This window comes from Camelus dromedarius, chromosome 21, assembly GCF_036321535.1.
Source record: "Camelus dromedarius isolate mCamDro1 chromosome 21, mCamDro1.pat, whole genome shotgun sequence".
NCBI classification, from domain to species: Eukaryota; Metazoa; Chordata; class Mammalia; order Artiodactyla; family Camelidae; genus Camelus; species Camelus dromedarius.
Window position 1 is genome coordinate 28,169,824 of NC_087456.1, and position 26,069 is coordinate 28,195,892.

Genomic DNA, 26,069 nt, shown 5'->3' on the forward strand with positions numbered 1-26,069 from the left:
CTAAAACTTGAATGTGGCATACTTCTTATTGGTCCAACTTTCCCAAATCAAGAATGTGCTCGTGGAGATTCCCACTTCCCAGCACAGAAAGTGCAGATTGTAAAATAGCACATTTTTATTTTCTCTAAAACTCCATTAGGAAAGTGTCAAAGTAACAATAATAAAATAATGTCGACTGTTACTATTTATAGTGTATCCACTAAGCGTAAAGCATTTACGTGCTGTCTCGTTTGAGCCACACGACAAACCCGTGTGGTAAACTGAATTTCCATTCCCTCCTGGAAGAAGCTGAGGCTTTGAGACTCTAAGAGACTTGCTCAAGGTCACAGCACTAGGAAGTTACAAACTGGATTTTGAATCCAAATCTGTGTCATTTGAAAGTAACCGCTCTTTCTAGCATACAGACTGCCTTCGTTTCTCTGTGTGCATTTTGAGATGCTCGTTCATGAACGCAAAGGAAGAAAATTTCCTTTGAAAGTTGTACAGGCTTACCCGGCACGTGTCTAAATGACATTTTGCAATGCCCTTCCCCACTCTCCCCGCCTCTTCCACTTGACTCAGGAAACCAAAGCATGCGGGACCATCTGCCCAGCATCCATGGAAGCCACAGCCCACTGCGGCAGGTGCGACTTCAACTCTACCAGCCACGTTTGTGCTGTGATAAGAGGGTCTCACAATTCCATCAGGAGGGAATCAATCGAAGACATATGCTCATCGGCTGAAGAGACTGTTCATACAGGAAGTGTCAACAAACTCTCCTTCACAGGTAATAGAAGGGGAGCTGCCTGCCCATGCCTTACAAGAGGGGGTGGTGAAAAGCTACTGAAAATGTAGATTTCTTTCCCTCTGATCTCATCTCCCTCCTTAACCTAGTATCTGTTAAGTCCATCATACTTGTGGGTCAGCTGGTTACAAGGTAATGAAAGGCACAATCTGGTTCTGTTAAGTTAGTAGTTTGAAGTTTTTCGAAGTCTAACTTTAAACAAGGACACATGCTATCTTAAAGCAAACCTGTAGAGAATAAAGAAGAGAGAAAGAAATTACTTTTGTGCCCTTTTATGGTCTATCCAGTTAATTTTCAGTAAGCCTAACTTTCTTTCTCAGAAGTTTGAGTGCAGATTTTCAATAAATGCCACGAATGAATGCTGTTCTTCTTGCAAGCAGAAAAGAGGTAAAACCTGTCTGATCACTAAGACTTGGAAGCATCATTCCAAGGAAGAGATAGACTGCTCAGTGTAAAGCCAGTTTTCCTTTCCTGACCTTGGGTCTGGGTCCAGAGAATGTGTTCCCTCACAACCTGGTGTTCTCCCAGGAAGGCCACCAGCCTGGGAACAGTAACTTTCATGGTTATTGAAAATATTAATTTCCAAGCCCCTTCTTGACCCTACTGCATTAGTCCAAGATAGCAGTTCTCAGGCTTGGCTGTGCACCGTAACGTGAGGCGCGATGTGCAGGTAAGTCCTATGATAGAAGTAAGCAAAGCAGGCATAGGATGCGTTGGCAGTGTGTTGAAGACACCTAGCCCAGCCTGGAGGGTGAGGAAGGACTTCAGGAAGGATACTGTGCCTGAGCTGAGAACTGAAGGACAAGCTAAGGGCAGGTAGACCAGGCAGAGAGAACAGCATATGCAAAACTCAGGAAGCAAGAGGAAGCCCAGCAGGTTTGAAAAACAACAAGAGCCTCGATATGGATGCAGCACATATAAGAGGGAGAAGGTATGGGGGGAGGTTATAGCTCAGTTCTATAGTTGCCTGCTTAGCATGCACAGGGTCCTGGGTTCAATCCCCAGTACCTCCATTAATAACAAACAAACAAATAAATAAACCTACCCCCCCCCCAAAAAAAACGAGGGAGAAAATAACGCAGATGAGGCCAAAGAGCGGGGGCCAGATTGCGAAGGCCTTTCATGCCACGCTATAGAGTCTGTTCTTCATGGACACAGGGAATGAACTGTGATTATCGGAGGGGGAAGAGTAGAGAGGGATCAGTTAGGAGTTTGGGATTAACAGACACACACTGCTATATATAAAATACACAACTAGAGACCTACTGTGCAGCACAGGGAACTATATTCAATGTCTTGTCATGAGCCATAATGGAAAAGAAGCTGAAAATATACATATGTATGTATGTATATGTATGACTTAATCACTTTGCTGTACACCTGAAACTAACATTGTAAATCAACTACACTTCAATTTAAAAAAAAAAAAACTTTTTCTTTATGAGTGGATATTAAACCTTTTTAAAGCAATGCAATGACACAATTATATATGCATTTTTGAAGGATTACTCTGTCAACTAAAAAAAAATGACTGAAGACAAATAGGTATGGGACATTTCAGCAATTAAGAAGTGAATATGGAACAAACACACCCTCCAAAATCAAAACCCTTTCTTATCAGAATACTAGCCCTATGTGACAAATAAAATAATGTTGAGATAACAAGATTTTTTTTTAAAAAAAGAAGAGTTGGAAATTCTGGCACAGGAAAAAAAAAAAAGAGCTCTGAGAAATGAGAGACAGAATTGAGGAAAGGCAAAATTTCAACACATGATTCCTTATGTGTGAAGCGAAAAAGATGCCTTCATGGGCTGGGAACATCTTTGAACGACCAGGTTTCATAGGAAAATACAGAAACAAAGGTAAAAGGGAGAAGAATGAAATTCAGTGGAGGAAAGAACAGAAATGAAGCATGGAGAGTTCCCACAACTGAATTTAGAAATGGCAACATGAACTTGAAAGGCACAGAATAACAGTTCTTCGCAATGAACAGTTTATCTGCTATAGCAAGAGATTCAAATATATAGTTATGATTTGTGGGTAGGTGGATGGTCTGAGCAGCTCACCCCAACAAGGTCTTTCAGGATCCAGACTCCTCATCCTGCTTCCACGGGGTGCAGCCTGAGTTACCACGACACCCTCATTCCAGCCCATCAGGAGGGGATAAGAATGCTAACGGAAGGCAAGTGATTTTCTCTTTACAACGTGATGCACAAGTTGCCCGTATCCCTTCCATTGTTGAGATCAGACATGTGACTACCCCAAACTGCAAAGAAAACTGGGAAATGTAGGCTCTAGCCAAGAGATCTCGGACCAAGGCAGAGGGAGGATTTGGCGATCCACTGGTGGTCATGACAGGTACAAAGCAGCTGATACCCTCTGACTAGAGAAAATGAAGATGGATTACATTTGTGCAGCAATTTACATTTTATGAAGTTCTGCAACATGAATTATTACATTTTATTTACATACTAATTCTATAAAATAGGCAGAGCAGGGTTTATTGTAAGGAGATGCATATAAGGAGAATATGGTTCAATAATCCAAGTGGATGGGACTGAGAACTGACCCTGCCCCCAGCGGAGATAAAGCAGATGGCCAGGCAGCCAGGGAGGACCTCTTCTGATGCTTCTGCCTGAGAAAGAGTCATCCAGAAACAGCCACACAAAAGTACACATGTACATATTCAAAATTCACAGAATTAAGTCAGTGGAAAGCAGATTTAAATAATTAAATTTTCAAGGAATTTTTGGGTAAATTTGTAGCATTTGTACTTCTGAAGTAATTAAAGCTTAAAACCGAACTAAGATGTCTGGGACACTGTTGATCACATGGATGATTATCTAATAAAATTTTTGCCAGACCAAAAATCTCAGCAGGTTGGTTTTGTTGTTTTAAATTAGATTGCTTGTTTTTGGTTTTAGTTTCAGTTCTGGTTTGGTGGAAGGTGGAAGAAAGTGTATCTAGTACAGTATACTTCATATATATAGTACAGTGTGAATTTATATTTATTCACTAAAATTTTACCATGAGAAGCTAAGTTTCAAGTCCTGTGTCTCATAACAACTACATTATAATTCTTATAATAATTGAATAAAGTCATATTGACAATGTAATAATTGGTAACATTTATAATAATGAAATTATAGAAAATTTTGCCAAGCCTGCCTCTACAGCAGTAAAGAGATCGTGAACTTGGGCCACATTAACATCTAATGTACATCAGTCTCGTGCTTTTATTTTTTATTCATTTATTTAATGTGTCCATATTTCTCTCTTCAGAAAGATGAATTCTAGTCTGTGCATTTCATATCTCTGCATTTAAGAAACAATGTTTCTACAACTTAGAAAGTAAAGATATTAGAGTTTTATTTACACACAATGAGATTAGGGCATTAAACATTTATTTTTAAGTATTTAAGGTTTTGATAGTCATTTTCAATATGATGGTAAAAATAATAAAAATTAAAAAAAAAAAAACCTCACTGTCTGATTTCTGTCTTTCCAGATGTAAACCTGGAGCCCTACACGACATATGAGTATAGGATTTCTGCTTGGAATAGCTATGGGCGAGGATTCAGCGAGGCCATTAGAGCCAGAACAAAAGAAGACACTCCTCAGGGAGTGAGTCCCCCCAGGTGGACCAAAATGGATCATCTTGATGACGTAATAGTCTTAAACTGGAAGAAACCTATACAATCAAATGGTATTAAGCTATTTTTAAAATTGAAATAACATAATCCAGTAAATCCATAAGGAAATTGAAATTAGTGTAGTCTACATTTAACTGGCATGCATCTAACCACTAAAAGGAATTTGCTGGTAGAGGGAACTTTAGGTAGATGCCAACTAATCATTCATTTTGTGAAATGGCCCTCACAGATTTTTAGCCAAAAAAATTTTTTTCTTGACTCCCAGCCTTTATATGAGCTTCTTTCAAACAAGCAAAGCATGTTAAAGGAAGGCAAACTATTTTGAAAGTAAATGTTTGATAGTGAAAGGAAATAAACAGTTGACTCTGATTATTTACACGAAGAATCTATCTCCTCCATAAGGGCAAGTGTAATTAAGAACTGTTTGAACATAGCAATATAATAGTAAACTAAAATTAAGTAATGCTATATTATCCCATTCCTTCAGAACTCTAATTTGTTTGCAAATAGTTAATAGAACCTGACATTCAAGTTCAGGTGTTTCTCTGCCTCCTTTAGGTCCTATTATTCACTACATTATTCTCCGAAATGGAATTGAACGTTTTCAAGGAACATCACTGAGCTTCTCTGATATGAAAGGAATTCAGCCTTTTCAAGAATATTCATACCAGCTGAAAGCTTGCACGATTTCTGGCTGTGCCACCAGCAGCGAGGTGAGAGGAGTTTGCTTTAAACTCTGGACAAAATTATCCAGTGTTAAGATAATATGAAGGTCCAGACTGTGAGTAATTTTTTCCAATGATAGAAAGCAATGTCTGCACCAGTAAAGTGGGGCATTCATAAGACATCTCAACTGGGTACTAACACTTCTGCCAGAAAGGAGAGATCACTGGAAGGGAGATTTATTCACGTATCAGTGTTTCATTAATCAAAAGATAAAAAGAGAAAGGAAAACTTAAACCAGTATTACCCCTTAATCTACTTTTCCTCCACCAGCTATTTTTAGATGTTCTGCTATAAATCCATAATAATTCCCAAACCATTTCTCAGTTTGAAAAGGTTTCTATTTAAACATCATTTCAACCCAGTTGCCTACTCTTGAAAAACAGAGTAAAGGGCAAAGGAGCCTGACAGAAAATAAAATGGTTCTAAGCCTTCTGCAACAGCCTTGACAGAAAATAATGAGGATCTGAATTCATGCAACAGAGGTCAGAATGGAGAATATCAGAAAGATACAAGAGATTCCAGGGGACAAAATGTACAGGACTCTGTAGTCAACTGGGGGGGGGATAAAAGGAAAGTATCATGGGTATTTTGAAGATACCTGGTTTGACCAGTCTATAGATCATGGCGCCATTCTGAAAGCAAATCAAACAAAAAACAAACAAACAAACAACAACAACAAAAAAAAAAAAAGAAAGAAAAAAAAAGTAAAGACTAAGATTAACACTTTAGAAGCTTTAAAAAATACATTTAAGAGGAGGAGCAGAGAGCAGAATGGTGGAAGAAAATATTATTTGGCACTTTAAGTGGAAATGTCTAGTCAGAAGCTGGATTAAGACGTGACTGAAAATTGCTAGAAAGATCTACGAGGGAAGTTGAAGCAAGGAGCGTGACTGTCGTCACATAGGGAGGAGAGAAAGACAGAAGACCGTAGATGATGAGTCGCCTTGGGGACACCAGCCTCGTCAGAGGAAACCCAGTTAAAACTTGAGAAGAGCAGCATTTTCACACACTGGGCAAGAACCTTCGAAGGCAAATGTTCAGTGAGACTCATCAGCCGCAGCGCAGGGAGCATCTTCTCGTTCAGAAGCATCTCTGCCCGCCACCGCCTAGCCAGACGGCAGCTGATTGGCCACAGCCTAGCCAGACGGCAGCTGATTGGCCCAATGAAAAGTGATGGTCCAAGCGGTCCTAGAAGAATTCCGTGCTTTTGGCCGCGCCTGCGGGTGGGATGCCACACCAACCAGGAAAGAAGTGAAATCAGAGTTATTCTGTGAGAAAACAAATGCGGCCAATTTGCATCCAAAAATACATGTTTTGACAATGTTGAGCAGATAACTAGTTGATTTCCACTTTTTCTTTTTTTTCTACTCACTTGGCGCTCGTTCTAGAGCATTGGTGGTCTAAAGTCATCCTGGGTATCCTAGGGAGAGTGCAGAAAACGCTGCCCGTTTATACTGTTCACGGCACATTATATGCAAGCAAGTTCAGATGTGGGTTTTGCTCCAAATTTACCGGTGCTTAAAATGTACAAAATCAGGCTGTTAAAATGCAAAGACAGCGACGGGCCATATGGAAAAGAGTTATCAAGAGTTCTCTAGGACGACAGTCTGCCAGCCAGATTTTACTTGTTTAAACTGAGGGCTGCACTCTGCCGTCAGAATTGTGGCTGAGCCTGTGGTGATAAATGGTCGTCTGAAACTTATGTAATATATTCAAGGTCAGATTTCATTGTTTGAATAGGATGGGAGGGAAGGAATTTAAAAAAAAAAAAAAGGAGGACTACTTCTCCAAGCCCTGCTAATGATATGCCAGGCCAGACAACAACATTTTAAAACAAAAGTGACATTCTCATTGATCAGAATACGCAGTGTACTATTCCCCTAAATTGCTGTTTAATTCCTGTATTTTCAGGTAGTTGCAGCTATGACCCAAGGAGTTCCGCAGAGCATCCCTGCGCCAAGAATCATGGCCCCCAGTGCAGAGGCCCTGCATATGAGCTGGGATGTCCCTCCGAAGCCAAATGGCGTCATTAAAGAGTACCAGCTCAGGCAGGTTGGGAAAGGTCTCATCTACACTGACACCACTGACAGGAGGCAGCATACGGTCACAGGTGAGGGGGAAAAAAAAGAGGAAAACCTACCGGAAGAGTCTGTCATTGTGCTTAGGGGGGCGAAGCATCCCAGGGGTGTGTGTTTGATATATGAGGTCACTTCTAAAGGACGTGTTCTCTTGACATATGGTCAGGTCCCACTTATCCGTGCTAATAGAAGAGCCCACACTGGCAGCAATAAGCCACAACAGCAGATAACTTCAGAAATAATTTATATTTGGCTTTGATATGCATTGTGTGTAGGGTTTTTGCATCGGTATTAAGTTTTTTTTTTTTTTCAGACAAACAGTAAGATGCGTTTTCATTCCCCAAGGATACACTCAGATAATGGGACTAAGATAGCCAAGAACGTACTGGAGGGCAGGAGGAAAATCAGCTGGAGGCTAACGTTTTTCCACCGAGTGGGAAATTAATGCACAGAATAGTTGACAGTTGACTGGTTGTGACCATTTGTTATTATTATTATTAACATTAATTAATAGTAATTGTGTTATTTTTGTTGCTTATTAGGACATTATGTATTATAATTAGCTTTAATAATATAATAATGGTTCAGTATAGTAGTATATTGTCAGGTAATTACTAGCAGTGATTATAATAATAATTACAATGTTTCAGTTTGAATGTCACTTCTGAAGAGATGTGTCTTCTGACTTGCCTGGTCTAGAGCAACTTCTCTAATATACCATCACATCTCCTTCTTGTATTTTCATCACAGACCTCTTTACTGCCTGATAGTGTTTGTTTTTTAGTTATCTTTTTATGTCTCCTTCCACTGGGATGTAAGCTCCAGGTTCTCAGAGACCATCTCTACTTAGTTTAGTATTGTAGCTTTAGCACCTAGAATAATCCATGACATGTCAGTAGGGGCTAAAGAAATGTTTGAGGAATAAGTGAATTTAATATGGGTCAAATACAATCCTAAGCCCTTGTCATGTCGTATCTAATTTGAACCACATCACTAACCTGTGGGGTAGAGAGATTACCCCTATTTTGCAGAAGAGACTACTCTAAGAAATGAAGTAACTTAGTTCATTATTTAGAGCGGGTGAATCATTCAAAACGGTTGCATAAGTTTGTTTAGATTCTGAGAACCCAGGCAAGAGTTTCCACATTTTTATTTTTTCCCTATTGTCAGCAGCCTCCCTCCAAGGCCTCCTGAGTGAATGCCTTCCTTCCATTGGAACTTACACTTGGCAGGGGGGTGCTGATATGAGAGATAATGAAACGCACATAGACGTGCAGAAAGGCCTGGAAGAATGTGCCTGATTTTTCCTTAGAGGAGGCACAGGCCCTGCTACACAGGTGGAAAAATAAATTCATCGTGATTTGCTCGTAACTCCACAGTTCCGTGGCACAAGCAAGCGCTCACTGACAGATGTCCACTTTCCCAGAAGCGCCATAAGCCTGCAGAGGGTGCTTAGAAAATATTTGCGGACTTGCACATCGCAATCCTTATCTGAAGATCCTGAGCTAAACCGGCGATAACGGGGATGGGGAAAGCCTTCATCTGTTTAGATTATCAAATGTGTTCCTTATGCCCTATTTCACTAAAAAAGAACTATCCTATGTCACTAAAAATGAAAATCATCTCAAGTAATTGAAATGACGTTGTTTCACATAATGCAACATTTACATGGTGCTTTATCATTTTAAAGAACTATTTGCATTTTGACTCCTGTGATTCTCAGCACATTTCTATAAAATACGTGAGGGATGTTTTCAGTATCCACCTTTGAAAGATGAAGGTGAAAAGTGGTCCACTCAAGGGTGCCCTAGGCATTCACAGCCTACATCTATAAGAAAATCAAAATACTGTTTCATTCTAAAATTAAATATGTGTGTGTGTGGCCTGCTTACTATGTTCCGGATAGTATATTAAATGCCCAAAAATCAAATTGCTGCTCTTAAGAAGCTCCCAGTAATAGGGAACACTGACAAGTTAAGGAATAATTTGTGTCATGATGCTTCAGCAGAACCCTATAGAGGATGGAGTAGGGGAAATCAAAGAATGACTTGGAGTGGCGGTGGAATGTTGCAGAGTATTGAAAGCCAAGTTAAGGAACATTACGACTTTGTAGCAATAAAGGTTTCACAATAAACCGGGATGCAAGGATAAAGAATTCTCTTCTTCCAGAATCTGTCTACTCAACCAGCTCTGGGCTTTGAACTGTCGCCAGCTGCACTGGTTTGCATTTTTTAGAAACCAGCATTCACATGGATACGGACAAAATTTCAGTTGTGATATTCAGACCAGCAGAATTGATAGCCTCCTTAATTATATACAATAATTGCAAAGATTTTTCTTTAAAACCTTCATTCCACCAGCTCTTTCTCATATGATCATTTTTAATGGATATTTTCATGTCAGAGAAGATTTCATACACATAATTTAATGTCAGAATTCCTCTTCTATTAGAATAAATATTTTTAAAGTTTCTCCACCTGATTTTACTTTTTGTAAGATTAGAAAATGAAAAAAAAAATCTGTTGGAATTCCTTTGGTCCATCCCTCTACATTATTTTAAACAGACTTAGTATTTTACTTGGGCAGTACAGCCCTAAAAAGAGATTTTTTTGTTGCATAAGAAAATAAACCCTCACTCAACAAAACCTTACCAAGTACAGCCTCCGCTGTGCAGTCCCTGTGGGGCAGGAGTGGTATTTGGCATTAGATAATCTAAAACCTGAGATCTGTGTAGCGTTCATGCATTTTATCTGCCTGGGAAAATTCAGTTCCATGGTTAGCTGACTGACCAAATTCAGTACAGAAGTATTTTATGATGTGAATGATTGTTTTATTGAGTTCATGAAATGAACTAAAATAATCAAATTTATTTCACATTCCATCTCCAATGTTTGTTCAGAGAGCTGCCTACACCTCTGGGGACAAAGGTTGTGATTTTCTCATCATTTCCAAAACCTTGGCTGTCCCTAAGTCACAGTCCAGCACTAATGAAGCTGTAGCACTAGTCATGCTGGAGCCTGGAAATCTGGGTCCTTCGAACTGACAGCAGGGAAAGCGAGCCCCTAGCATCAGCCCCATTGTCTCCGTGCTTATTTTTAATTACCTCAAAGCTTTAGAAACATGATCCCGTAAATGCTTTGTGGGAATAGTGGCAAATGCACTCATCATGTGAAATCCATAAATTGCTTATAATCCTCTCAAGACGTTAAAAAAAAAAAAAGCATTAAGTAATTGAAGACAGGAAGTCCTCCGTTAATTATTTAGAGGTGTTATCAATGCTTTAAGTAAACTGAAGCGTTTTCTGCTATCTCACCGAGCTCAGTACCATGGGGACCAAAGGGGTAGCAGCCTTCATCTTCTCATATTCGCTAATGCAAACAGCGCATGGCAGCTTGCCAATAAAAGACCTTTTCCTATCATTTATGACTGAACATGTACACGGTCCTGCACGAAACAATCGGGATGTCAGTTACGGCATGGTTTCGCTTTGGGTTACCATTCTTCATCCGTGGACCTCCTAACGTGGGCATCGAGGCAGAGGAGAGAGAGAAAGGATTAACTAAATAATTAGGGCCACTGAGAACAAAATGAATTAATCATGTCCTCTTTAGCAGCAGACATGATAAGGGCTTATGTGTTTCTTAACTCTGGGGGAAATGTTTTCAAAATAATTCATTAAAAGTTGCTCATCGTTTTATTTCCCTTAAAGGGGAAGTGTCACCAGCATGAAGTTAGCAAGTAGAGAATAATTTGCCTTCCTTTTTTGTCCTGTTAGAAGCTCACAAAAACCACCTATGATAAAATAGCATAAACCCTAACAAGGCTGGTTGTTATAGAAAATGTTCTACTAACGTACGGAGACGGATATCCTGCACATCACTTTTGAAAAAAAGAGAATATAGTTTGACCATCAATATCACAAAATGTGAACGTTTTTATAAGGGCATTTTACATTTAGATCACTCTACCATGTGCTCCCATAATATCCTACCCATCGCTCTCATGGTATTTATTATACTTCATTGAATACCCTCTTTCTTGTCTCTGTTCCTCAACCGCAAGTTAAAGCTTTAAAAAGACAGAAGCAACAGCCTCTGTTTGCCACTGTGTTACCTGAGCTGTGATCTATCACAGCACCTGAAATATATTAAGTGTTTGAACATCTTTCTTGAATGAATAAATGTTGAGTAGTCAACTAATATCTGAATGACTGCATTCCATATGGGTTGGATATAAAAATCACACTGTCAGACACATTTAAATCGCAGGCTGGAAGGGTAGGTACAGCTCAGTGGTAGAGCATGTGCTTAGCATGCACGAGGTCCCGCGTTCAATCCTCAGTACCTCCATTAAAAACAAATTTGAAAACCTAAGTTACCTCCTCCTCAAATTAAAAAATAAGTAAAACTTAAAATGCATGCATGCATGCATGCATACATACATACATACATACATACATACATAAATCGCAGGCAGAATGGACTGTGTCATTTGCGGGGCCCAGTGCAGAATGAAAGTGTTGGGACCCTTGTTCAAAAATCATTAAGAATTTCAAGACGGTGAAAATTGGCTCAAGCACTGGACCGCTCCAAGCATGGGAGCTGGAGTGACTGCACAGTTTGCCTGCCCTTGAAGCCAGCCCAGGTCTCCAGCAATCTGGATTTATTGGCAGGATAATTCTTTAACTGAAACAGATCACGCAAAAACTAGGATGGCCATTGTTTCTTCAAAAACAACTTCAGGAGCCTCTGTCTTGTGTGTGTGTGTGTGATACTCTGAGCTGCATTTCCCCCACCTACGACCTGACCTCTGACCACCAAGCATCAGACCTGTGAAAGTAGAGATGAGAATTCATTTTATTTTCATTTTGCAAATTCTGAGGAAGACTTTGGGCCTGAACACTTGCAAAAAAAAAAAAAAAAAAAAAAAAAGCACAGTTTCAACCACTATTTCTTCCTTTCTTTTACCATTATTATATATATAATATTATAGCCAAAGAATTACATGCAATGGCTGCCTAGACACCAATATATAAAGGGAAAAAAAATCCCCCAGAATCCCAGGTATTCCAAGGTACTTTGCCAGGGCAACCTCTACTTCTTTTAGTCCCAGTGGGTCTAGCCAAATCCATCCTTCCCTGAGACGTGTGCCCTTGTTGCAGAGCATTTGAGCAGCATCACACTTTGGTGCCACCTAAGGCCACACTTTGTTTCTGGAGAAGAAGATTCTGCTTGAAAATGTAGGATAAGAGGCTTCGGTCTAGTGCAACACCAAATTGCAGAGAAGGAAAATATTTGTCAAGATAGTGTTACAAAAATCAAAAGCAAGGGTCTTTCCTTGGACTATCTTAATAATAGCCTTAATGTACTTGGAAAGAGAGTCTGTTGGAGAAGTGACTCATCCAGGAAGTGCTTCTTGGGATGAATCGAGCCACTGTGACACTGGGGAGAGAAGCCTAATCTGTGGTCTAGAATTTCACATAAAATACAGAATCAAGAATGTGAGTAAGCTTGTAGCAGTCAGACCTGAAAGCCAAGTTGTTTCACTGGCATTTGCAAATGCAAGAGCCCCTTTGTTTTGATGTTTTGATGTCCAGTTCATGTGAGATGTCAACTGAACCCATACGTCAAAGCGTTGATACAAGAAATGGACAGTGCCAACGGCTGCTCTCAAAGAGGTGAGGAATTGGCTTGGCTCTGCAGGATGGGGAGCCACTGAGACCATGATGGGTGGTACTATCAGGAAAAGGGGACTCCGGCATGTGAGCTCCTGAAATATTTCTCAGTCAGATTTTGTAAGACAAATCATAATTTAAATGCACCTTAGATGTCTCCGAAGTGATTCCATGGTGCCTTGGTGTATCAGTTTTGAACATCCAGATTTTCACATAGAATCAGATTAATCTAAAGTAGAACCCTGATGTGGTTCTATTCCTCACCTCCAACGTTGCTGGTGGATGCTGGAAGTTCCTGGATGCCCTGGAGGGGATCACTTAGTGAGATCCCAGGCAGGTGGGGACAAAAGAGAGGTCTCTTCAGCAGCAAGACTAGATGTCTGGTTCAGCTGGGCCAGGGCAGACATCCAGTTTGGGTGCACTTGTGCCAGATAATGTAACTTGCCCAGAGGGCGTACAGTACTTGATAACCACTTAACAAAAACTTTTTGAAGTAACTCAGGCCTCTTAGCACTTGAACTTAACCAAGTTGAATGAGGAACTTGTGAAATTACATATTCTTTAGGATTATTTGGTAATTGCTTAGAAAATAATTAACAGATGATGTTCTAGAGTACCTGAATGAATGCTTTGAAGTAGCCCTGGCTGGCTGAAATTATAATGGGCAAAATGCCTTTTCCTGACTATCTGGAAGTTAAAAATTAGAAACAAGTTGTTCTTTATAGAGTACATGCAGTGTAGCTTACATAAGTATGGGTTTTGTTTTCCAAATCATATTTTTATGATGCATAGGCAGACTTTTTGCCATCCCTCTTGAGCATGTATTTACTCTTGAAAGTAACGTTACTTGGAAGTGTGATTGTAATGAGCACGGTTAGAGAATGCCTCTTTCCTTTAAAAGAGAGCACGATCCCCTGTAGGGAAATTCAGGTAATTTGCAGCCACAGTGATCTCCACCACGCTGAAATGTTAAATACTTGGCTTTCCTCCACGCATTTGTCTTTCTCTGCTCTACAGCTGCTTTCCTTACTCTTAACTCAATGCTGCGCGCTTGAATGATGTTTTCTTTTCTCCTTCTACTCTTCGGCTTCAGAATTAAGTTACAGTCAGAACAGTTCCTTGGAGACACCTCTTTATTTCCCTCTTCTCATCCTGATCAATTCATGAGTGGTTTTCAATTGGTGTGCCCTTTTCATTGCCTGTTGCTAATATTTCATATATAGCTCCTTTTAAGGACCACCAATGGGGGCTTTCTTAAAATGACAGCAAATTCCAGTTGAAATGTGTTGATCTTAGTGAGTTTTACAGAGTCATATCTACCAAAGGTCATCCGGTTCATGTAAATCATCTATGCCTCACAGCAGTCGGTGCTTTCCTCACAGACTATTTGAACCAAACCTGTTATTAATCCAGTCCTCCAATAGTGTGAAAAAGACAAGACCTAAGAAATAGAATATAGAAAATGATGGATTCAGATATTGCCTCCCCTCAAGTTAGCCTGTGGTCCAGTTGAGCAATCTACACTCCCGTCCCCACAGTTTACAGATACGGAAACCGATAGATACCTAAAGGTCAGAATGCAGGACCATGGTGTAGCTAGTAAATAAGGATTGGACCCGGAGAGTCTGACTTCAGGCTCTCCTCTCCTAACAACTCTGCTGTACTGCCTCCGTTCATAAATTGTGGTCATATTCAAAATGAAAATACTTAAATATATGGTCCCACGTGGATATTTTTATGTTACTGGGAGTGTCACTGGGCTTTGAGATACCTATGTCACCATTTTCCTTAGAAGCCTCCGACGACCGGTCCAGTTGCTCTGGGCCACGTTTCTCAGCCCAGCTGCCCAGATTTGTATCCCAAGCTCATTCTTCCTTGTCTCTGTGATTACAAGTGTGTTCCTCCAACTCTCTATGCCTTGGCCCCTATTACCTGAGCAGAGAATAGCAGTTCCCCGGGGAGCTGGGGAGGGCTTTAAATGTGTTCCTGTCCAGGGTGTGCACAGAAGAAGGTCAGCACATAGTAAGTGTTCAGTAAACTTTAGCTGGTATGTTCTTTATGCAATTGAGTTATCAACCTCCTTGAAATTAACTGTGTTTCTCATAAAATATACTTAATATATAGAGTTCAGTGAAAAGAGAAGGAAAAACTGGAATAATAAAAACCCAAGTTTGGGATTTTGTTTTTCTTTATAGTTTTTGTAGAGACTTGCTATTTGAATGAAATCCTTTCAATATCTTCCTTTCACTTTAAGAACAGCTGCAATGGTTTCCACCGTTTTTACATCATTCAGGTGATGTTTAATCTTCAGAGGGAAGGCAGTCTTTGAAAATTTCAGTGTGTTTGGCTGTAGCTCTTATGGGATGGTGAGAGCACAGGGCTTGGTGTTGAAAGCCAGGGCTTGTCCCTTCCCCAGCCCGCCCGCTCGTTCACGGTGTAACTGTTTGGGTCTCTGAGCCTGTTTTCCTACCTGTGAGGCGGGAATATCCAAGGTGAAATCTCTTCCCCTTTCAACAGACCTGTTCATGTTGTTGCTAATTCTCTCTCCCGTAATCTTGTAACTCTTTCTAGCTTGTATGAAGGCGGATCACCTAGGACAGGGTAAGAACAGCTGCTTATGGTCCCCATGGGTAACATACAAGATTCCAAACCTGTGTATAGGCATGTTACATTATTAGCAATTATAATAGTAATATCATTTAGAACTCTATTTCTTGCAAGTTACAGAAAACTCTATTCAAACAGTCTTAACAAATGGGTGTTTATTGGTTCATGAAACTAAAAAGTCAGGTGTACATTTTAGGCATGGCTCACTCAGGACTACCAAATGATGTTTCCAGGACCCAATTTCTTTTTATCTCTGAGCTCTCCTCCATTCTCAAGCTTTACGTGGTGGGGGGAAAAAAGGAACTACCAGTTTTAAAAATGGAAGTTCTAGTTCAAGGTCTAGCTTTCATTGGCCTGAATGAGGTCACATATTTAATTCTGACCCTCTAACGTTGCAAAGGGTATATGGAGCTGTGTCCAAGCCTGGACCATATGTACACTTTTCAATCCAGGTGGAGTCAACTCTAAACAAAGCACAAGGCCTGACAGTGACCAAAGACTGGTTTCTCCAAGGAAAATTTGAGTTCTGTTATTAAAAGAAGTGTGAATGGACGCTGGTAGGTAAATATCGCAGATGCAGTTACATGACATGAGCTGCAAATGCCAGTCGAGTAAATCTGAGTATTTCTACCCTTGCTCCATATGGCTCTTCAAATTGGCCAGATGCCCTCATTGCAGAGGTGGACACAGCTCTGGGGGATAAACTGCCCACAAGTTAGATTAAGTCCATCTTCCCCGCTCCTTCACTCAAGGTCTCATTCCTCCCTCTCTCATCTTTCTTGTGCTTCAATCCTTGCCTCTTTTTCCCAGTTCACTATATCCACTGCTTTTGATTCAGTGATGTCTTTAAACTCTTCTGACTTCTTTTTTTTCATTTATTTTTTTTATTGAACTATACTTGATTTACAATGTTTCAGGTGTACAGCATAATGATTCAGTTATGCACATATATATATATATATATATATATATGTTTTATATTCTTTTTCAGATTCTTTTCTATTATAGCTTATTACAAGATATTGAATATAGTTGCCTGTGCTATACAATAGGTCTTTGTTGTTTATCTATTTTATGTACAGTAGTATGTATCTGTTAATCCCAAACTCCTAAGTTATTTCTCCCCATCCCTTTCCCCTTTGATAACCATAAGTTTTTCTATTGTCTGTGAGTCTATTTCTGTTTTGTAAATATGTTCATTTATGTCATTTTTTTTTTAGCTTCCACGTATATGTGGTATCATATGATGTTTGTCTTTGTCTGACTTACTTAACTTAGTATGATCAACTTCGAATTTCTTGATCAAGGCTTTCTACTCAACTCTCAGTTCAACACCCTGCCCACTACCCTTAAATCTAGTACTCCTGTACTTCAAGAAATACACATTCCTCCACTAGGTCAGGCCTCATCCTCTGCTAGACCAGCTGACACCACCCAGTTTAAACACCTGTAACAAACTCCTTTGGCACACTCTCCCGAGTCTATCAAAAATTCCTAAAAGGCTAGCTGCTCTGCTGTTACACCATCTCCAGACAGCTGACTTCTAGTGTTCTAGGCTACGTACAAAATGGATGGCACTCAACCCCCTTCAGAAACATTTTGTAAAGAAAAGACACTTTCTGTTTTTATATACACTAAATTATCTTTTTAGCTACTGTCCTCACTGTGAACACCCTCAGTCTTCTGATCAATCTTAGTGCATCTCTGTGATGATGCTTTCTCTTCTTTTCCTAAGACCCATCCTCAAAGGTCCTTCAGAAGTCTGAAACCAGATCAGCCACAACACAAATGAAGAACAGAATTGAGGGTTGTTTTTTTTTTAAGGAGAGAGGTAGAATATTCCAGAGAAAAATCAAGTATTTCTTCACTTTTACTAGCCATACTTCAGTCTGGTATTCAGGAAGAAAATCTAGAAAATATTTATTGTTCATAAATTATATTAATATTGTTATGTTTTAACAATATTCTGCAACTAGAGAAGAATCTCCTACTCAATGAAGTAGTTGCTCTGGGCAGGAATCCCTGTGGAATTTTGAGGAAGGATCTGTTTGGTCAAATTACACTTGTGATGGATACATGGACATCATAGGATGATAGCCCTGCTACCTTAATTGTGTACTTTTGTGCCTTGGTCTTCCTTAAACAATACTTAACAAACCTTGAACACGTCAAATGGGCACTATTATGAAATAATAATAATAAAAAAAAAAACCACTCAGCAATACCATCCTTACTCTCAAAGGGCTTACATTCTAAGTGAGAAAGTAAGATACTCAGGTAAAATGGTGTTGCAAGGATCAAGACCCCCTTTTTCAGAATGGAAATAAAGGAAGGGGTGTTGTCAGGCTAAATCAGCCACTGCAGTCCCTGACCTTCATCCTTGGGTATTTCCTTCCATTTTCTCTTGAGCTCTATATTTTATAATCTTTAGCATTTTTCCCATAAGCTTTTATCAAACATACAAGGCTTGGATGTGGCTTAGATCTTTCATCATAGTCCTCATCTCTAAATCAGGTAAATATCAAAATTATGTAAATCCTCCATAGCAACCAAATAGAAGATTATAATCAAATAAGTATCCATATCTTATCATTAAATTGATAAGGGAATACAAAGAGCTTTGAAGCTGAATCCTGGAGCAGCTCCAGCTACAGAACATGACGGCTTTCGCAGAGAACCCAGACTACTGCTCCAAGTTAATTAATTTGTTCATTCACTTAACAAGCACCTACTTTGTGCCTGTCACTAGTCAAAGGATACAGTTGTGGGCAAAACAAAGTCCTTGCTCTTTTAGAGCTTACATCATATAAGGGGAGACATAAATAAAATGGAAGTATAATAAAACATCAGATAATGTTGAAGGCTATGAAAGAAGAAAGTAATTTGAGGTGATACAAAGTGCTGATTGTCATATGTAGATAGAGTGGTCAGAATCTTTTAAAATGTAGCATTTGAGCAGATCTGCATAAAGTGACAGAGTGACACATGACTGTCTCTGGGAAGAGTCACCACACCAAAAGAACAAAAACGTGACAATGTAGTTCAAAACTCATGAAAAATAAGTGTAATAATTATTGGATCCATGTTATAACTTGGCCAAATTATTTGACATAGAGACCAAGTTCTATTTTTTTAAAAATGTTAAGTTTTGAATTTTCCCAAGAATCAAGGCAAAAAATATTAGCCTCCATATACTTCTTGCTGAGTGCTGCTGAATCTTAAGGTTGCTTCTGCTAAAATCAAGTACTTCTCTTAGTGACCCATCTCATCTTTCCAGCAGCCTTAGAAGTTAGATGCGAGGACTCCCATTTTACAGATCAGTAGATCAAGGCACACAGTGAAGCTAAGTAACTTGTCCAAGGTCCCTGGCCATGAGAGCCATGTAGTCTAATGACATGTAACTTCTGTTGCAAGTGGATTGCCATTTTCCCCCCTGAGAACTTACTGAGCAATTACTATGCTGTATCATGTTCCGAATACAAAAGATGCAGTAAGCACTATCCCCACATCAAAGTATGTTTAATCTACGTGTAAAGACAAAAGCAACTTCACCCCCAAAAAACTGCCAAAGTAAGTGTGAGCTGGTGCAGTATGGACACGTGTGATGAAGAAATGAAAAGTTATTTAAAAAAAAGTTAGTTGGTGTTAATATGAGCTGAATATAAGCTTAAAATGTTGAATCTAACCTTCTTTTTTGTTTTTTATGCCCCTGTTCACATAAGCAGTTGCAGAAACTGGGATGCTTAGCCTGGAGATGACAAGACTCAGGGGGGAGTTGATAACTGTCTTCAAATATTTGAAGAACTGTCATGTGGAAAAGAAATGAGATTTGTTCTAGAAGTCCCTACGGGTGGAAGTAATAGAAGGAGTTCACCACAATAGAAGGAAGGACTTTGAAACCAAATAAAAACTCTAGAGACGGGACGGGCTGTTTGGGCGATGGAATACTCCGGTCACCTAGGCAGGAGAGCCTCTTCAGTGACACCTGGCACAGGGCAATCAAGGCAAAGATGGTTGGATGGATTACATGAATTTTAAGATCTCTTCTGAGGCTGAGAGTTTATTCTTTCATCAGTGATAAGTGAAATTTCCAGCAATACTGAGCTGCTTATAAAGTTCCTATCTCCATGAGAGAGTGCTTTCTGCTCTTAAAATTTTTGGATATCACATCTACAACTCTGCATGTTACCTCTGGTGCTTAACTGATAATAAATAATCCTCTCAAGATGTACTCTATTTCTTGTTTGCTCTTTCTAGGTCTCCAGCCATACACCAACTACAGCTTCACACTTGCAGCTTGTACATCTGCTGGGTGCACATCGAGTGAGCCTTTTCTAGGTCAGACACTGCAGGCAGCCCCTCAAGGTAATTAAAAAATACCCCTGATTGGGGAGAAGTTTTCATACAGTATTTTGATGTGAACTCTAAACTCTTTCATAACAAACAAGAAGGAATAAAGTCTTAAAGGTCCAAAATAAAATAATATTCTAAGTTCCCATTTTTCAAGTTTGGTTAAACTATAAGCCTCCCAAGGCAGTTTGCTTTCAATTCCTTAAACTTTTACATGTGGTTTCCCATGGAAAAAAAATTATTATATACTTGGATCTGAAATTCCTCAAAAAATTTTAAATACTTTCAGGGCAGCTAAAATATAACAAGCACCATGCTCCCTGCTGAAGCTGATTAAAATATTCACTGTCCTGAAGAACTTCCCATCAAGCAGAAGTGATAGGACAAGTTACCAAGTCGATATGAAGAGAGAGAATCTTAAAGATGATGTTAGGGAAGGGCAAATGAACAGAATGCTCAGGTTACTCTAAGGAGGGAGTCCATCATGGACACCAAGAAAGATTTTATGGAGCAGATGACTTCTGAGATGGACCACGAGGAATAAGGATTTTTGAAATGAACAGCGGGAGGAGATATACCATCAAACACAGCTTGAGGGCATGTAAAGTGGGACCATCACCTTGGAAGGCAAATTGGTAACATCTTCTGAATTTAAAACATTGGTTCCCCATGACATAGTTTCTCTTTCTGTGTCTATGCCAGAAAGTAACCCTTCCACAATTGCACAAGGAGGCATGTATCCGGATGCTTCTTGAAACATTGTTTTGCTGTTGTTTCTTTAATGGCAAAATACTGGAAGCAATCTAAATGTCTAAATGTGGGAACTGCTAAATAAATTTAGGTGTATTCACGCTATGGAATTCCATGCATCCATTGAAAGGAATGAGGAGATCTGTACATATAAAGTAGAAGTTATAGAACTACGTTCATGGATGGCATTTTACAGATAAAAAACACATAGGAAGCAATATTCATTTCTATAGATAAATAAATTAATGCACAGGAAAGATTCTGGAAGCATACACACCCAACTGATAACACTAGTTACCCATCAGTTGGAAACTGGGATGGGTAGTTACCATTCACTTTTTGGAGAAAAATATGCTCAGAAGTTTGCTAGTGATCAACTAATTATTTTGTTAATCTTTATTACCTGCCTGTTTTCTGTGTGTGGAAACAGAGGCTTAAATAAGTTTCTGAATGGAAATATAATGTTAATTAACATCGGAGAGTCCTGGACTGCTTGTCCATTACTCTTCTAATGAAGGGGGTTGTTGTACCTCAGAATATTAGACCTGAACTTCCTACCAGTAAATGGGGAATAAAATGGAAAATTCCACATATGGGGCATATGGCTCCTCACCAGGAATTCACTAATGATGTTTTCTATATAAAGAATGTTTCATGTCAAAAAGCTTAGTGTTCCTTTGAAAGGAAGAAACCAGCAGTAGATTTTTTGGAAAGGTAAACTATCAAATGGATACTTTGATGATAATGGATAATTTCTAAAGGATCTATCAACCAGTTTTGGCTGAAACTCAAGCCGGATAAAATAACAGGGTCTCTCCAGTTTACTCATCCAATCCATGTATTTAAATTCTTAGAAAATATGCCTCTATAGTCTCACTTTTTCCAAAAACAGTATTTCTTAAAAGAGTTCAGATTTCACAACTTAAAAATTATAGCTTTCAACAATGCAGGGGAGAGTGAGATGAGAAATGTTTTATTTTACTTGATTTCTTTTTTTAACTTTATGCACCTTTCCTTTAACACAAATAACTGTGCAAAGAAACACTAAACTAAATGGGCTTTCCACGGCAGAACAGACGTGGATTTAGAATCCATTTTCTGGCTGTGTAAGTGCCAGTTGTGAATAACTTGTTTGAGGAATAAATGGAGTCTGAGTGCTTAACTTGGGGGTTGTAAGGGGACAAACTGGCAGTAACACTAAGTTCTATTGTTTTGCTGAAGTGGAAATAAACATATTATATCATTTTAAATTAATAACCCAAATATAACTAATTTTAAAAGGCCTAGCTGAGTGAATTAGACAGTTTGAAGGTGGAGGGAATTCAAAGAAGCATTTGTTCATCGCCACCCTGAGCTCTTCTCATTTATTTCATTTTCAGTAGGAAGAAAAAAGAAAGTTAAAGCTGATTATGACCTCACTGATAAGTTAAAGCTAATTGTCTGCAATTTTATCCCCCTGGAGCATGGTGCACCCATAGCCAAACCGTGGGAAGAGCTTGAAATGGGTTATTGCTGTTTTCAGAATTACCACCAGGCCAGGACGCTCTCATTCATTCCTTTTAGAATTCAGTCATGCAAAATTGCAGCCATGCTTTCCTGCAGCGTTGATCATATGAAAAAAGCTGCAGGAAAAGACCAGTCTTCCTCAGGTTCCCCATCTTCTTCCCTTCTTCTAACTGCTGCTGTTCCTTCAGACTCTTCCTCTGCTCCTTGCCCTTGTAACTCCACAGTCTCCCCTGGAATTCTCCACCACTGGCTGGAATTCCTCATGAAGGCTGAGCGCTCCCAATTTCTAGAGCTTTCCCAAAGGCTACACTCAGATTTAAGGCCAGTGTATCTACCAGTCTGCTAGTTGTTTATATGTAGGTGTTTTACCAATACCTCAGCCTCAGTATTTCAGCACCGAAGACCTCCCTCCCGCTCCCTAACTCGCTCTTCTTCTCTTTCCCTCTCTCAAGTACCATCATCCATTTAATCATCTAAACCCCTGAGGTGGCATTCTTAATGCTTCTCTTTTCCTTAGTTGATAGTATGAAATGTTCATAAAATTTTATTAGTTTTAAATCCTAAGGATTTTTAAAACTTTGTTCTTTCTTTCCATCCCTTCTGGTATTATCTTAGTTCAGATGCCTGTAATTTCTCCAGATTCTCCTAACTAGCCTCCCTGCCTCTCGCCATTTCTCCTCTTTCTCATACCCCCATCCCGGTTCTTTATCTCCTTTTGCCAAAATAGTCATATCTCACATTAGTCACCCCCCAAAATCCCGTTTCCTTCCAGGAGGAAAAAAAAAAAAAGTCACATCTTCTTAGAAAAGCAAAGTAGACCCCCCGAGTTTTAACTTCTGCTAGTCTGTCAGGCCTTTTGGTCTTTGCCACATGCCGTGTAATGCAGTCACGCCGAGGTCCTTGTACTTCTGCCACGCTTTCCTTATCTCTGGGACTTCGTGTGGGATTCCCTCAGCCTGAATGCCCTTCCCTACATCCTCACTCAGTTAGCTCTCATGGTTTTCAAAATTTGGCCCAGATGTCTCCCACTCTGCAAATCTCAGATCCCCTCCCCTTCCCATCCATTCCCGTCTCACTCGCAGCCTGTGTTGGGTACCCTTCCTAAGTGCTCCAATAACGCACTCTGTTTCCTTTTCTTAGAGCATTTATCAAGCTGGGCTGTAAGTTGTTATTTACCCATTTTTATTGACCATGATACCATAGGTTCCTTGAAGGGTAAAGACTATATGTCTTTATCCCTCCACCCACAGTGCCCAACACAGAAAAATGACAAAATTGGGTAGAACATTGAATCAACAAATTAACAAATAATCAGTAGTCCAGAAGTCAATGCATTCCTGACATCAGCCAATACAAAACTGGTTCCCTTCACTAGCTTTCAAGGGAAAGCCAATCCACAAAAACATGTTGCAATTTTTGACTTGGAATAAAGATTTGTAGGGACATGAAAAGTGGGGAATAATGCGTGGCACTGAAGACAAAGTTAAAACAAATCCAGTGAATGTGTTCTTTTTTTTTTTTTTTTTTTTTTTTGTAGCTATTATGTCAAGGGACCAACCAAGGTTTGCTTCTGACCTTTCCCTGTTGTACCTCTCAGCTAGTGTACATGCTCCCCGCCCCACTTCTAGATAATTTCCCTCAGGACCATCCATCTCCTTCCCTTGAGCTGCCTCAGTTCTGCCCATTCATTATGTAGAACAGGTTTTCTGATGCCACCTGAGGCTCAGGCTCAGAGAAGGATGTAGATTCTTCACTTGGAACTTATTAAGACATCTCACCAAAGGTAGTCTTATTCTATCGAAGATTTTTTTGCAGCTGCCAAGATAACAGTGTCTCCATATCATTTTGCAAGTAAGCACTAATGAGTTTTTAGACATTCCACTTTCATCTTATAAATCAAATGAATGGGCACAAGTTCATTAACAACATGAACAGAGCTTTCACCAGCTATATAAATGTAAAACTCAACTTTTATTTAGAACATAAGGCAACCCCAAAATGTTGCTTCATTTTATTTCATTAATGCCTCTGTATCCACAGGCTGCATTGACTGATTCAAAATGGAAGCTAAGCCATAGCCTTTGTAGCACCTTGGTGGTTTTTAATACATCCTTCAAGGTGAGAAAGACAAGACTGCAGGACTAAAGCTTTATGCTTTATCTCTTAAATCAACAAATTAATATCATGTTTAAATCAGACCTCTAATCAGTTGAGTCATGGAACAGTTGTTGGCAGAGAGATCCAGGCATAAAACATATACTATGATTTGTGGATTTGTCCAAGTACCTAACATAGAGTGAACTTTCAGAACAAAATGAACTATTTTCTTTCTTCTTGGGAGTAAATTGTTCTTAGAAAATCATTAAGTCTGAGCTATTTTTAAATCTATTGTGCCTCTTTCAGAATGTTACTCAATAAATTGCATTTGAATGTCCTGAAATTTTTTCCATATAAAATTGTTGACATCTTACCCTTTACTGAGTAACTTACACAGGAGATACAACCAACCAAAAACTATTGATTACGGGGAACCTAATATTGAAATGAGGTTTTAAAAGCTGAAAAAGAGAGTTACAGTGTCTGTTCAGATCATGGCCAGAGGACAATGTACAAGATGGTAGGATTGGTCTTTCTCGTTGCTGGGTTCTCCATCAGTGTATCTGTACATCTATGAGAGGACTTGAATGTTTGACCCTGAATTACAGTTGTTTGCGTCTACATTTTTCCTTTTATACAGAGGGTATAAGCTCCTTGTAAGAATGAGCCATGTCTTAGTTACATTCGGATTCCATAGAGTACTTAACATAGTAGTTTGCAGGATACATATTTACAATAAATTTATTCATTCAGTATTTATTAGGCATTGTGCTATACATAAAGATACGTTGACTAATAACACAGAGTAGACCCCTGCCCTCATGTAGCTAACTTTGTATTAAAGCAGGAGAAAGAAGTAGACCACACAGTCGTAACATAAAAATAATGATGCTGTCAAAGAAAGATGTTATGATGTTATGAGGAAATAGAAAAGGGCATATGATTGAGAGGAACTAGGTTGGGATCCCTTTAGACTGGGTGAAAGTTATAGTCAGGGAAGGGTGGTTAAACAAGACCTTCCTAAGAAGGTGATATTTACACAGGTCACTGAGCTAGGAGAATAAAATGCGCAAATGTCATGGTGTCAGAAACAAAAGTGTTCTAGGCAGGGGAATGGAAGTGAAAAAGCTGAGCTGGAAAAGAACTTGAAGCATTCTGATGCTGGAAAGGAGTCTGATGTGGCTGGAGCTTTGTCAATGATGGAGAGAAAGGTGCCAGGTAGACCAGAGCCAGAAAAATGTAGGACCACATATAGGTTATCATAAGGAACTGGGAGTCTACTATATGGATAATTTCAAAAGGGTTGTATATTTTGTGAAGATTATACTGGCTTACATATACTTTATATGCTTTTGTAAAGTTTACAATGAAATAGAGATTTAAAGATTTAAAATATGGACACTAGTTCAGAGGCCATCACAGGAGTTTATGAGCAAGAGATGTAGTTTGGATCAGGAGAGGTGAAGATACACAGCACGTGATGGTAGGTTACACTTACGGGTGAGAGAAGTAAGAGCCTCAAGGGTAATTTGTGTGTGTGTGTTTTGCCTAAGAAAATGAACAGCTGGGTAAGATTGAGAGACAAATAGATTACAGACCAGAAAACCAAGAGTTCTGTTTTGGACATTTGAAGTTTTTGATGTGTAATTATTCATCCAAATGGCAGTAGACAAGCAGAGAGCGGGACGCGTGAGTCTGAAGCTCAGGAGAGAGGTTTAGTATAGAGATATGCATTGGGCAGTGTTCAACGTATAGACAAGGTTTAAAAGAGACTAAATGGGGATTACCTACAAGAGAGTGTTGGAAAAGAAGAGGAGAGGAAAGGGTAAGAGGAAAGAGGCGGG

The 26,069-nt window shown here is 39.4% G+C and overlaps 1 protein-coding gene across 1 annotated transcript in view; it reads left to right on the top strand.

The window, feature by feature from the left end:
- The window catches only part of LOC105100345 (usherin), a 370,866-nt gene that overhangs the window by 251,651 nt on the left and 93,146 nt on the right, over positions 1-26,069 (top strand). Inside the window, exons 29-33 of the mRNA XM_064477011.1 lie at positions 562-766; positions 4,293-4,490; positions 4,996-5,150; positions 7,075-7,273; positions 19,780-19,887. Coding sequence (XP_064333081.1) covers positions 562-766; positions 4,293-4,490; positions 4,996-5,150; positions 7,075-7,273; positions 19,780-19,887 — 865 coding nt within the window. The remainder of the gene's footprint in view (positions 1-561; positions 767-4,292; positions 4,491-4,995; positions 5,151-7,074; positions 7,274-19,779; positions 19,888-26,069) is intronic.